Source organism: Juglans microcarpa x Juglans regia, chromosome 6D (assembly GCF_004785595.1).
Source record: "Juglans microcarpa x Juglans regia isolate MS1-56 chromosome 6D, Jm3101_v1.0, whole genome shotgun sequence".
In the NCBI taxonomy this organism is placed as follows: domain Eukaryota; kingdom Viridiplantae; phylum Streptophyta; class Magnoliopsida; order Fagales; family Juglandaceae; genus Juglans; species Juglans microcarpa x Juglans regia.
This window is the reverse complement of record NC_054604.1, coordinates 37,089,371-37,103,291: the sequence shown is the minus strand read 5'-3', so window position 1 is coordinate 37,103,291 and position 13,921 is coordinate 37,089,371. Positions and strand designations below refer to the sequence as shown.

Here is a 13,921-nt window from a genome sequence, read left to right as displayed (position 1 = left end):
AATTAAGATCAATTTAATTTAATCTTAAATTTAACATTTAAGTACTTAATTTTTAAATTATTAAATTCATATCAGCTCAAAACTTTATTATACATAAAATCTATAATATTTTTTAATTCAACACATCTTTATATGTAAAATTTATAATTTTTTTTTATTTTTCATAAATAATATTAAATTTATTTTAATATCTAAATATATTTAAATTTATTTTAAATACATCTCATCTCATATCACGTAACTCTTTCTATCTATTCTGATTACTATTTATAAAAATACTTAACATTCAAACCCACAGATCGTAACTCTCAGCCAGAAACATAAATTATGTGCTCACCTAACTTTCTGACTATGCGACAAATTGATCAAAGTCCGGTACTAGTAGCAATATTAATTGTAATTAATTGGAGCCGATAGAGAGTAGTTGACAGTGGAGTGCGCGCGCTAGTGTAGGCCATGATGTACGTACCTCTATATATATATATATATTGAATAAAGTTTTAATAGAATACATTTGTTTTTATCATTTATTATTTACCACCTATGGCACATACCCTACATCTTTCTATAAAAATATTATAAATTTAAAGTGTAAAAATAATAATAACAAATGCGTAGCATTTCTCTTAATCAAAACCATGAACCATATCAGCTTTGCCTGATTTTTTAACCATATGATCTGCTATATATGTTAATTTGGTTTCTCGTGGGTCTTGTATTTGAAGTAAAGCAAATGTAAACATGCTCAGCCGCAATTAAAGAAAGTTGGGGAGAGAAGCAGTATAAGCATGCAGCTAGTGTTACCCTTTTTCTTTGTGACCAATCTTTTTGTTCTTTTGGGACTTGTATTATTTGTGGGCAATACTAATCATGTACCGAATCGATCTGCAAAACCGCTACAGGCCACGGGAAAAATAAATATTGTGGTAATATTGAGTTCCGTCTGCTGGACTTCTCTTGCATAGTACTATTTTAATGGCCACAATTAGTACTGAGGGGCCGGACCTCTATCGTGCTAAGAAGGAAAAAGATACACTTCAAAGCATACGGCGCGCGCATGCATTTCTTTATAATTAGCTTTCATCTCTACTTTTTTGGGTGCGTAAATGAAATCTTTTTAAAGGATCTTTAATTTGACAATGTCATTTCATGTGTAATCTCGTCATAAGAAAGGCTCCTCAACGTTTTGTCTCGAGAGTTTTTTATGAATTTGCCTATGTTTTGATTCTGATATCATGCATGCAGCAAGGTGGTTTCCGTATGATATAAGTTTGTGCGTGCATGCATGTTCAATGGTGGAAAAATCTATCGGATTCCGTTTAGATAGTGAAAATATTTCATTTTATCTTATCATTCTAATTTTTTTAAATTTTAATATAAAATATAATAAATAATTTAAAATTTTAAAATAATAATAATATTAAAAATAATATTATATCAATATATATTTTTTTAAAATTTTTAACTTTTATTTAAAACTATCTCATCTCACCTCACTATTTAAACCGATTTTTTAAAAATATGCATAATTGCATGATAAGCCCACGGATCTCCTTACCAAAGCTCATCGATCGTTTACGTAGTACTTCAAGCTGCCACATGTGTTGCATGTGTTATAGCCATGCATCTTAATTAATTTCCTTGTTTGCTGGGTAGTTGATCATTTCTCCCTTTATATATTAGGTTTTTAAGTAACGTGTAATAAGCGAAACCAATATTCAAATTAATTCTAGAAACGGAGTTGAGAGATAAAATATACATGGTCGAAAATAACCGACATATTAAGGCCTTGTTTGGCAACGAAGAGGTCCCACTATGAAAAAATAAAAGAAGAGAAATGAATATGAGATAAGACGGGTATCAGGATAAGAGAAACAAGAAAAATAAAATAATAGAAAGGAAGATGTGTGATGACAACGCAAGAGATTGCGACAAAGCTCCTAGAGGCACGTGAAAAGATGTGCATATAGAAAGAAAAGGTAAGATGATTTCAAGGAAAATTTTGACTTCTTCTTTCGAAAAAGAAAAAGAGATCTAACGACAAGATTTATACCAAAAAATATCCATTATGTAGTAAAATCAAGGGATTATGATAAACTGTAAATAAATTTATTATAATAGATATTTTCTCTTCAAAAATATGTGGATGTAAATTTTATATTAAATTATATAATTTTATGTGTCTATCTCTTTTTTATATTTTTAATATTTATTTTATATTCACTACTATAAACGTACGCGACAACGATCTTGAATTATGCCGGGACTCCAAAGTACACCGGTTGAAGTCCAAATCGTCGTAGCAAGTCGGAAATGATTATTCCTCTCCGTTTAGACTGTTGTGTGATTTTCAGCATTAACAGAGCCAATAATTATATTATAAGTTCACTCGTTTCTTTAATTTGCTAATTGTATTCGATCGTTGAAGTCTAGCGGTGAAAAGAAAAAAGATAAAGATAAAAAGATAAATTTTACCAGTGGCATACTGGCGATTACTACTATCGGCATCACTCTAGTCCAAAATCGAATAGTACGTATAATGATCAATATCTTGCATGCATACGTCCCCCCTTGCGTCATTGGGTCACAAGAGAAATGGAAACTGCCCTAAAACTTTGACCTTTCAACAACGTTCGTACGTGGGCCTAGCTAGCTAGATTCAGTGCTACCGTGATCTCTTAAGCTGCGTTCAGATATTAAGGTAATAAAATATTATTTTTATTTTAAAATAAAAAAATTATTTATTTATTATATTTTATATTTATGAGTTGAAATAAAATATTAATCTTATTTATTTTTATAAATAAAATGAAATGAGTTTAAATTAAAATTAAATAAAATATTATTAGAATATATTTTTAATATTATTTTTATTTTATATTAAAATTTAAAAAAATTATAATAATTCTATTAAATGAGTTGAAATTTTTTTTAAAAATAAACTAAATCTTAATTCTTGCTCCCTTCCATTGAATATAATTTTTAGGTCTCATTTAGTTAATTAATTTTAATAAGATGAGATGATATATTTTATTAAAAATTAAATAAAATATTATAATATTATTTTTATTTTAAATTTAAAAATTTAAATTATTTATTATATATTTATGTAAAAATTTAAAAAAATTATAATAAACCCCTCTATTAAGAATGGTCCAAAAGAATTTTAAAAAAATAATTTATAAGTTGATATAATTTTATGTGATTTGTTTTTCTAATTTATAATAAAAATAATTTTATAATATATAAAATCAGGTAAATTTTTAAGATTAATTTTTTATAATTTATTTGAGATTAGAATATTTTTTATCTTGATTTGACTCTTTACATGGATTACTACGTCACCTCTTACGTCAGGTTTTGGATGGGACATTCTTGTAATTAAAATGTTCTGGATAGATCTGTTATATAGATTAAGAAAATGCTTACCGTTGAGGGCTCCGCCAGTAATTTTTTATTTTATCATTAAGAAAGTATTATTTAATAATATTATGAATATTTTTATTTTTTTAAAAATATTAAAAAATTCATAAAAAAAGGGTAAAATAATGAAAAAAATAAAATGTATTAGCGGGCCCCAGCGGTGGGCGTAGATCCATCCTATAGATTAATTGATTGATTTGTAAATAATAATAATAATAATAATTATAAGAAATTTATAAATAATAACGAAAAACTCGCATCTTTAACTCACAATTCAAATATAAATTAAATCTATATACGTAAAAGTATTAAATTTTAATAAAAATATATATAATAAAAAATAATCAGCTGCTGATCGGTACGGGTAATTTAACACGTTAACTAGGAGGTGTGTTTATACAGTAAATTGAGAAGGATTGAATAAAAGGAAATTTAAATAAAATATTATTTGAATATTATTTTTTAATAATAATATTATTTTAATATTTAAAAAATTAAATTATTTATAAAATTTTATATAAAAATTTAAAAAAATTATAATAATTTGATAAAATGAATTTAGATCACTCTTCTATCCAGATTCCAAACTGGCCTACAACGTGTTTGGTATGAGTAAAAGAGTGATGCAAAGAATCGTGCACTAGTTGTTGACAATGTGTCAATGACATTACTCGACAATCAATTTCCTGTCGGAGTGGACCCTTATCTGCAGGATCAGATCATCGATATCTATAGGAATTAATTATGCGCACTCACTAGCTCGCGGCGAAAAGTCTTACACATCAGTGCGATATGGATAAGTTGAGATTAGATTGATTCAAAACAAAAAAAAGTTGAGTTTAGATAATTTTAAATAAATTAAATAAAATATTATTAAATTATTATTATTATTATTTTTAGATTAAATAATGATAATATTACCAATCTTCTATTATTTTTTTAATTTTTTTAATTTTGTTGTTTAATGGTTAAAAAGGTAAATATTAGTGAAATTTTATATTTTTTTAATCTTTTTTAATAATTAAGGTTATTAAAAAAATACTTAAAAAATTAAAAAACAAATATATTAAGAGTAGTAAAGTGGTGGTAAAAGGGTTATAAGTTTATTATTATCTGATGTAATTTTAAAAAGTTAAATTATTTATTATATTTTATATAAAAATTTAAAAAAATTATAATAAGATAAAATAAAAAAGAGTTAAAATTACTTTTTAATCTAATGGTGCCTAATTCAGTTTATATTTCTCACCAGAATTTATCTTCTCCATATTTTTTGCCCTTTTGGTAATTATAGATATAGGAACCAGCGCCAGAAAAAAAAAAAAAAAAAATTGATTCATGTCGTCTACAAAAATAAGCACACCACTTAAGGTGTTTGGATGTCTATATATATATATATATATATATAAAATTATTCTTATTAATTATTATTTATTATTTTACACTTCACATTTTATAAAAAATACTCATATATTTTATAAAAAAAATAAAAAAAAACTGTAAATATAAGATATAGAAGTGAAAGTAATTGATTATAAACATTCATATATATATATAAAATGTCGGTACTAGAACTGTCGTGTATGCAATGAACATTCGCTGTCATGTCTGACTGCAGTGCACAACTTTAATGGTAGATACTTATTTCAAAGATGATAAGAAGTGGGTAAAACTTGGCTGGCTTCATGCAATTGAATGCAGTGATCTATCATTATCTTGCACTTATTTTATCTACCTTGCATCGTTTGATCTCATTATACTTTAACTTGTAGTAGCAGAGTCTTTTTTTTTTTTTGAGAAATTGTAGTAGCAGAGTTGGACTAATATCAACGTTTTTTTTTTAATATTTCAGATTTAAATGATTATATATACGAAGTTTCTGTTTATCAACTATCTGTTGAAATATTATTTTAATAAAAAAATGTTGTAGCCGTCTATGATCGTTCAATCACTAAGATAGTTTGGTCCATTATCTATTTCCCTGTTTTGGGCCAATGCCCAACATAGCAAGTGGATTTATGTTCCTATAATGGGCTCGGCCGAGAGTTTGCGGTCTCAAAATTCTAGAAGGCAGCCCCTCGGGTTCCGGGGCTTCATACCAGGCTGGGCCTAGATTAGGCTCGATCTCCTTTGCACAATTCAGGCCCATTAAGCTTGGGCCAATTGCAATCACGGCATTGGACGAGTTCGTTCGCGTTTATATAATTCGAGGTTCAAATTATCAAACGGGTCACCCAACTATTCTGTATTCTGTGTCTCTCGGTAACCAAACATAATCCTTTCCCTCTCGACGAGATCTTATATTCGGTTCATTTCTGATTTTGATTTTGTGCCTCAATCAAATTTTAGATCCGATTTGAATTCCTCTTCATTGCAGGAATTGGTTTTTCTCTCCAGCATCGAAGAGAAATCGACATGGGTTTCCTTGTGACAACCCTAATTTTCATGGTGATTGGGATCATTGCATCTCTGTGCACAAGAATTTGCTGCAATAGAGGACCCTCTACTAATTTGTACATCTCTCATATTCCAATTCATTTCCAATTTTAAAATTTTTTTCTCATTTCATTATCTTCCTAAAATCTGCTGGTTGTCTATTTGATTATATCAATCTGCTGCTTCCGTAATTCAAGGTTGTGTTTGAACTTATACAGTATTAGGCTAGCTAAAATTCGCAACTTTTCTGCATTTGGCTTAGGCTTGTTGTACGATTTCGGCTGAAACTGCATAGATGAGTTAGTTCATAGTTTAAAAAGGATGTGAGAAATAATCTCAGCATTTAAAATGAAGGTTCTTAGCGTGGCAGTTGTCATCGAGTCTTTCTTGGTGTTCAGAAACACCCACCAACAATTTTGAATCCCATCCACATTATCAAAGAAAATAGAGGTATCTCAAAGTGTCTGTGCAATAGTCTGATGTTATGCATACAAGGTGTGCTAATGAAATTCCATTTTCATCTTCAGATTGTGATTTGAGTAAATGTGGTTACGGGACTTCTAAATAGGTCTGTAATGTTCAACCATCTATCGAAGACAATATATGTCAACTAAAAACAATAAAGATAGATTGTTTTTTTAGTTGCCTGTGTTATTCTTCATTTCTTCTAGAGCGCCTGTGTATCTGCTTTCCATCATCTGTAATAAGAAAAATGGACTAATCTGTTTCTCTTATCAGGTTCCGCCTAACATTGATTATTACAGCAACAGTCTGCTGTTGGATGATGTAAGTTCACGTTTAATCTGCATTTTTTTAGTTTCAGCTATTACTTGGCAAGAAATTCAAAAATCCATTCAATTAGATGTTGTCGGTTAAAGCTAGTTCATCTGTTACATCTTTTTGGCGAAGACTTATCCTTTCTTGTGTTTAGGCAGCACTTCATGTATTATAACTCAGTACGATAAAAATAGGGTACATGATCAAGGCAATGACACAGTCTTAGATTCAGCATGTTAAATCATTTATCCACCTTCATACAACAGATTCTTTCAAAGGTTACACACTGTGGGTCTAAAATTCAAGTATTATGACTTTATTTTCTTTTCTTTTCTTTTCTTGCTGGGTGCAACTATAATTTGAGAAATGTACATGCTTTTTTCTACATATAACTGTTTCTTCGTTATCATGCCATGCTCTTTTGCTCTGTTAGGTGGGCGATTGTATATCTTGCACAGATGAAACCACTTATTGTACCAATTCTGAGTGAAGGTTGATGAAGTTCTGTGAACATGCGTTTACAATATGGGTTATGGAGCGTCTAACCGAGTATCGGATTTTGGTTTTTATGGATCCCTCAGTATCTTCTTGTATATGTAATTCTTGTATGAGCATAATCCTTGAATTTATTTTGTATTGTTGCTTAATGTGAGGACTTAGGTGCTATGAAGTTGCTATTTTTACTGTTCATTCACTTCAGAAATCATTCTATCAGACATTGAAATTACAAATATGTAGTTTAAATGAAATAAATGATGCTAGAGTTTTTTTTCTTTAATTTTACGGAGGCTATAAAGAGAACCTCATATTACCCATGCTACATATAAGCTACACCACCTGTGTTTCTGCTATAATAGATGAACTATAGCAGAAAGCATTTCGCAAGAAAACATGGAACAGGAGATTACAATTTGGGGGTTGCACAGAGACAGAGAGAGAGAGAGAGAGAGAGAGAGAGAGAGAGCAATGATGTAGACATAGGAAAGAGAGGGGAGACAGAAAAGAAGACGTTAAGAATGTGGAAGTATATAGAATACTAGAGAGAGGTGCGTACTGTTTTGGGTTCAAGTGTGCTGTTGTGACTTGTGAGGTTGTGAAGTTTGAACTAAATGCCAAATGGGATGTATCTGCGGGAGAAAACAAAAGACGATAATTATATATTTATAATCGAACTAGTTAAAAAAATTTCTTTTTTCTTTTATTTTTCTTGGTTCTTTCTTAATTATGTTTCTTTGCTTGGTTCATGAACGTGGAGAGCAAAGAGGAAAGAGCATAGGAAATGTCTCGAATCTTTAACTTATGTATGCCCACAAAACATTTCATCTAACGAGTGAGAGGGCATCAGCTTGCTTACAAAAGAAAAAACAGAGTAAAAAACGTCGCAAGAATTTCTCACAATAATTTTGGAAAAATGTTTAGTATGTACAACAATTTTATATAAAAAGTTTTATATACTGACGTGATTTAATACAAAGATAATATTGTAAAAATCTTTTGAGTAAAGATAGGACAACAATCCATTCACAATTCCACAACTTTAAAATAAAATAATATATTTTCTTTTAATCTAGACTCATCAAATCAAAAGAAAAAAGTTAAAAATAATTCAAAATAATCTTATTTTATTTTATAGTTGTAATCAAGTTGGGGTTGGGTTGTCACTTCACCATTTCTCAACTCTTATTTTTTTTAGAAATTATTTTTATTGTAAATTAATTTTTAAGTATTATATTAAATTATATCAATATATAAATTATGTTTATAAAAAAAATTATATCAATATATAAATTTTTTACGTATTAGATCGAGCATAGATCTAAATATCTAATACTTGTTAAATTTTTTAAAGAACTTAAGGCCTTATTTGTTTTCAGGAAACTTCTCAACTCATCTAATCATTACAATTTTCTCAAATTCTTATATAAAATAAAATAAAAAATTTATTTTTTCAAATATCAAAATAAAAATAATATTAAAAAAATATTTTATTAAATTTTTAATTTTTATCTTATTTTATCTCATTTATATATAAAAACAAACTAGGCCTGAGAATCTAACAGGCCGCTAGTAAAAGGGCGTGATGAAGGCGATGTTTTATAGAGGAGGAAGCCCGTCAAATCGGCACAATGGGCCCATCCAGTCTTTCCCAACTATCCACCCCAGATAAGACTATCCAAAATTCCAAATGGGCTTTTGTTTTTTTTCGCTTTTCATTGTTTAATTTGTTCCGTTTAAAACCCTAAAAACCCATTTCTCTCCACATCCCTCACTTCTTGTAGAAATGGCGACGCTTCAGCTCACAAACCCAAACGAGCTGATCTCAACCTCTTCAATTCCCACATCATTTCCCCACAAGATATTCCCTTTTAGAGAATGCGTTTCTCAAAGAAGAAGCACTTTCCGGAAACGACGCCATTTTGGGGTTGTCAGATGCTCCTTTCACCCAGTGGAATCAGCCAAGATTAAGGTGGTCGGGGTCGGCGGGGGTGGCAACAATGCCGTTAATCGCATGATTGGCAGCGGTTTACACGTGGGTTTCCCCTCACATTTTCCGGGCCTGGGCTCAAACTACGAAATTCCTCGTCCTTCTTTCTATCCGCGTTCCTCATTTTGTTAGTGACCGTGTGTTTGAATTTCCTTTTAACACCCATTGCGGTTGTACTTCAGTTATATCCGTTTTTCGTGTTGTCATTTGTCTTGTAAAATAATTATAAGCTGTCGCCATTTTATAAAAAAATTGAGAAAATCTACTTAGCATCCAATCCATGATACAGGGAAAGATATAGGGATGGTGCAATTTGTACTGTTCATGATACAGTGCATGAACAGAGCGAATTGCACCATCCCGTGCATCTTCCGTGTGTACCCCCTGAACAACAATGATAGTTGTTCTATCATTGTCCTTTCCATATTGCTTTGTTAACTCTATAGTAAAATGCCTATGTTGCGTAATACTTTTTGCGGGTATGTGATGTGCTTGAGTTGATATGGTTAAAAGACCTTACCTTACTGATTCATATATTTCATGCATGACCTCGAATCGGGTTCTTATGACCTTTTGTTGTTTGAAGTATGCGTGGGATACGGTTAAGAAGTATAAGAGGTTGTTAATCTTGTTGTTTTACAATTTTCATATTTCAGGGCGTCGATTTCTATGCTATAAACACGGATGCACAATCACTATTACAGTCCGCTGCTGAGAACCCACTTCAAATTGGAGAGCTTTTGACTCGTGGACTAGGTCTTGCGCTCTCACTCTGATTTGTTTAGTTCCCTCTTTTGAAGCTTTAGGCAATACGCACACAAGCAAGGCCAGTGGTCTTATATATTATTGCTATCGAGCTCTCATCTACGTTTTGGTAGTAGTACTGTGTCTATTGATTGGCTTATTTGATGGCGATGCAGGTACGGGCGGGAATCCACTTTTGGGGGAACAAGCTGCGGAGGAATCGAAAGAAGCCATTGCAAATGCTCTTAAGGGGTCAGATCTTGTGTTTATAACTGCTGGTATGGGTGGAGGAACGGGGTCTGGTGCTGCCCCAGTTGTTGCCCAGATATCCAAGGAGGCAGGTTATTTGACTGTTGGTGTGGTTACCTATCCTTTCAGCTTTGAAGGACGTAAGAGGTCCTTGCAGGCAGGTGCCCTTTTGATCTACTCAGGAAATCGTGGAAAACTTAAATTGTTGTCACTAATTTCCTAACCAAATATTTTAAGAGTAATGATATCCACACAACACATTTCACAACACAAGTTTTAAAATAAAGGTATTTTGGTAAAATGATGTTACTTTTACAAGTTAGTTTACAAAAATAACCTTCTTTTTAAAACATTGTTGTGTAAAATGTTGTGAAAAGTGATGTGTGTTTATCATTTTTCATATTTTAAAATGCTTTGATGCGTCATCCATAGATCTTGAGTTCAATAGGCACAGATGTCCTATGTTTTAAAAAAAAAAAAAAAAAAAATTAACGGGCTGAGGTTCTATTATTTCCTTTTTCTGTTTCTAGCAAGGCATTACTCTCTTATACATCCTATGAACTTGGATGCCTTTTTAAATGTTTTTTTCCCGTTTCAAATAGGAGAAATGTATGCATGGCTTTGGACTCTCCTATTTTGCTTTGGATGTTCAGAATATGTAATGCCCCAATAGAAAGTCCAAATCACATGGTCTATACTCCAAAAGGACTAGTGAATGATACAATTGGAGCCCCACTGGAACCTTATAAAGAGTAAGAACATTTCATTTCCAAACAATGTTGGATCTCATTCACCACCGACTCTTATCCTTATCATATGGGTTATCATATGGGCATTTCCAATGTCCTTGTCAAGCTTGTCCGTCGTAAGTAGCATGGCTTAAGTCCCACATTTCTGATTGGGATAGGCTATGATACCATTTGTAATGCCCTAATAGAAGGTCCAAACCACATGACTTATACTTCCAAAGGACTAGTCAATAATACAATTGGAGCCTCATTGAAACCTTATAAAGAGCAAGAACTTCTCATTCCCAAGCAATGTGGGATCTCATTCACCACCTGCCCTTATCCTTATTATATGGGATATCACAGAATATCATGCTTCAAACTGTAGTTTCATCATTTGTAAACTATTATATACATCCTGTGTACTTGGGGTATGCTTATTGCCATCAATAAAATGTTTTTTTTTTCCATTTGTTAAATGGAATTGCTTTATTTATTGATGATTTTTTCTATTTCGTTTAGTTGCACACACACAGAGCTATATATAAAGTAATTGACGGCTTCTTCCATCCACTTTGACCGGGTTTGGGATGACAGGATGTCTTAAGATGCTCTTTAAAAACAACTCTAGCTTGCTGTTTACGATTATTAATTACTGTAGATGAGTTGCTTTGCTTAGCTATAATATGCTTGCTAATGGTAGTGTAGAGACTAGACACACTGAAGGAAGCTGATAATTTATAATATTGCGGCGATATGTACGGTGCTAACAAATTTCTATAGTTTCTGAAGTTACAAATTATATTGTATTAAAATCTCTTCAGGCATTGGAGGCTATTGAAAAGTTGCAAAAGAATGTTGACACTCTTATAGTCATTCCCAATGACCGTCTCCTGGATATTGCTGATGAGCAGACACCCCTTCAGGATGCTTTCCTTCTTGCTGATGATGTTCTACGTCAGGGAGTGCAAGGAATTTCAGACATAATCACGGTGGGTGTTTTGTGAAATCTGAACTGTATGTTCACACTTCATTTCTAATCCAGTTAATTTAAGAAGTCTAGCCCATGGCTACTCATTAAACATAGAATGAATTCATTATTAGTTACCTAATAATCAAAGAAATACACACCAATATTTTTAATTATTATTCTGCTCCTTGAAGATAGTATGAAGATTGAAATGTTCGTTTGCAGATACCTGGACTGGTAAATGTGGATTTTGCAGATGTCAAGGCAGTCATGAAAGACTCAGGAACTGCAATGCTTGGAGTAGGAGTTTCCTCCAGCAAAAACCGTGCAGTTGAAGCTGCTGAACAAGCTACTTTAGCTCCCCTCATTGGATCCTCAATTGAATCAGCTACAGGGGTAGTGTACAATATTACAGGAGGGAAGGACATAACCCTGCAGGAAGTGAACAGAGTGTCTCAGGTACTTGAAATATATGAGCTACTGATTTCTATTGTTATATTAGAAGGCACACTTCACCATCATTTTGCATTGAGTTTGGATGAGTAATATTGAATTTAATGAGTGAATTTTCTCGTATAGAACCACGCCTGAAATCCCTAGAAATCAGCAAGTTGATTTTGGCCTTTTCTTTTTTCTTTTTGGTTTTATTTGGTAAATGGAAATGAGATTTTCCCTATGCCCCCTGAAGTAATTTATATTTAAGTTCATTCTGTTCTTTGGTATTCCATGTGCTATGACATCACAAAATGTGAATAATCTTCTTGTTGCTACCTGTTGAGCCAGTTGAGAGAGCTTCCTCTCTCTGATAACCAGTACTATTTGCATAATTTAGAGATTCAGAGAAGGCATAGAAATGCCGCTTCAATTTTCATAATTGATTTATTCTAAATTGTCCCAAAAAGGTTTATGTAGAGTGGAGGGCACATCAGCCACCAGCATCTTTTAGCCTTCTCACCAAATATTTAAAAAAAAAAACAACCTAGGATCTCTCTTTGCAGGTTTTTTTGCTTCTTTTCCCCATATGCAATGGATTAATATCTGCACATATGTTGATTTAATGACCTCTTTCAGGTTGTGACGAGTTTGGCAGATCCTTCTGCTAACATCATATTTGGGGCTGTTGTGGATGATCGCTACAACGGAGAGATTCATGTTACCATTATTGCGACTGGGTTCTCGCAGTCTTTTCAGAAGACACTGTTGACAGACCCCAAGGCAGCAAGGCTGATTGAAAAAGTTACAGGGGGCCAAGAAAGTAAGGGAATGCCCTTCTCCCTCAACTCCTCAACCTTGCCGTCAACTGTTCCATCCAGACCACCTCCGCGAAAGCTCTTCTTTTAACTCCGTCCATTTTTTTTTGGTTCAACCACTTTTTCCATTTAACCCTGTAATGATCTTGAAGCTTAGGGTATGGGAATGTCACTTTCTTTTAGGGTTTACTCGTATTTATGTAGTTAGGGTTCTTGGAGTACTCATTCTTTTATCATGTTCTCTACTAGTCCTCAATTAGAAAGTTGTTAAAAAATTCAAGTCTGGAAAGCATTACTCTGATCAAAACTATTGATCGTTATGTGATAGAATCGGGCTTCAATGGAAATGATTCAATGTTAGTTAAAATTGTTTGCTTTCTTTACGTCTGTTTTTCCAATTCCAGCTTGCGTGGCGGCACGGATAGAAAAACTCTTGTGATTTCTTATGGAGTGGGATGGGGGATGATTTCAAGTTTCACCTAGTCAGCTAAGACAAGGTATGCAGGTCAATTCCGTCAGGTGGGTTTGGGATAAAGAACTCGAGAACTTTTAATCAGGCACTTCTTGGTAAATGGCTTTGGAGATACAATATGGAACCGGAAGTTCTGAAAATTAGTGGTAGATTGCAAACATGGCAGTCTATGGGGAGTTGGGGTACTAGAGAGGGGAATGAGTCCTATGGTGTGGGGGTTTGGAAGCAAATAAGAAGAGGGTGAGTGGTCTTTACTTACCCTAAGAAATTGATGGTGGGGAGGGTACTGTATAAAATTTTGGAGGGATATTGGTGTGGAGAGGTGGCAATAAATGACTATTTTCCATCCATTTTTTGAGTGACATGTGATCAAGAAGTTTCGGTGGT

At 32.4% G+C, this 13,921-nt stretch overlaps 2 protein-coding genes and 1 long non-coding RNA gene across 3 annotated transcripts; 2 read left to right on the top strand and 1 right to left on the bottom strand.

Moving 5' to 3' along the window:
• Positions 1-5,614: 5,614 nt before the first annotated feature.
• Positions 5,615-7,408, top strand: LOC121236178 (V-type proton ATPase subunit e1-like). Its single transcript, XM_041132708.1, has 4 exons — positions 5,615-5,685; positions 5,801-5,936; positions 6,598-6,645; positions 7,070-7,408. Exons 2-4 carry the CDS (start codon positions 5,839-5,841, stop codon positions 7,131-7,133), a joined length of 210 nt encoding a protein of 69 aa, XP_040988642.1. The 5' UTR covers positions 5,615-5,685; positions 5,801-5,838; the 3' UTR covers positions 7,134-7,408.
• A 1,436-nt stretch (positions 7,409-8,844) lies between these two features.
• Positions 8,845-13,328, top strand: LOC121236175 (cell division protein FtsZ homolog 1, chloroplastic-like). Its single transcript, XM_041132705.1, has 6 exons — positions 8,845-9,166; positions 9,778-9,877; positions 10,042-10,271; positions 11,667-11,834; positions 12,038-12,271; positions 12,884-13,328. The coding sequence occupies exons 1-6, from the start codon at positions 8,918-8,920 to the stop codon at positions 13,151-13,153; spliced, it is 1,251 nt and encodes a 416-aa protein (XP_040988639.1). The 5' UTR covers positions 8,845-8,917; the 3' UTR covers positions 13,154-13,328.
• Positions 10,772-11,217, bottom strand: LOC121236179. Its single transcript, XR_005934663.1, has 2 exons — positions 11,121-11,217; positions 10,772-10,856 (listed from the first exon to the last, which is right to left on the bottom strand). It is a non-coding gene; the product is annotated as an uncharacterized LOC121236179 (long non-coding RNA).
• Positions 13,329-13,921: the final 593 nt, after the last annotated feature.

Coding starts and splice junctions, on each gene's coding strand:
- LOC121236175 (XM_041132705.1), top strand. CDS start 8,918: ATGGCGACGCTTCAGCTCACAAACCCAAACGAGCTGATCTCAACCTCT. Junction 10,272..11,666: donor GACGTAAGAGGTCCTTGCAG/GCAGGTGCCCTT, acceptor AAATCTCTTCAG/GCATTGGAGGCTATTGAAAA. Junction 11,835..12,037: donor GAATTTCAGACATAATCACG/GTGGGTGTTTTG, acceptor GTTCGTTTGCAG/ATACCTGGACTGGTAAATGT.
- LOC121236178 (XM_041132708.1), top strand. CDS start 5,839: ATGGGTTTCCTTGTGACAACCCTAATTTTCATGGTGATTGGGATCATT. Junction 5,937..6,597: donor AGAGGACCCTCTACTAATTT/GTACATCTCTCA, acceptor TTCTCTTATCAG/GTTCCGCCTAACATTGATTA. Junction 6,646..7,069: donor ACAGTCTGCTGTTGGATGAT/GTAAGTTCACGT, acceptor TTGCTCTGTTAG/GTGGGCGATTGTATATCTTG.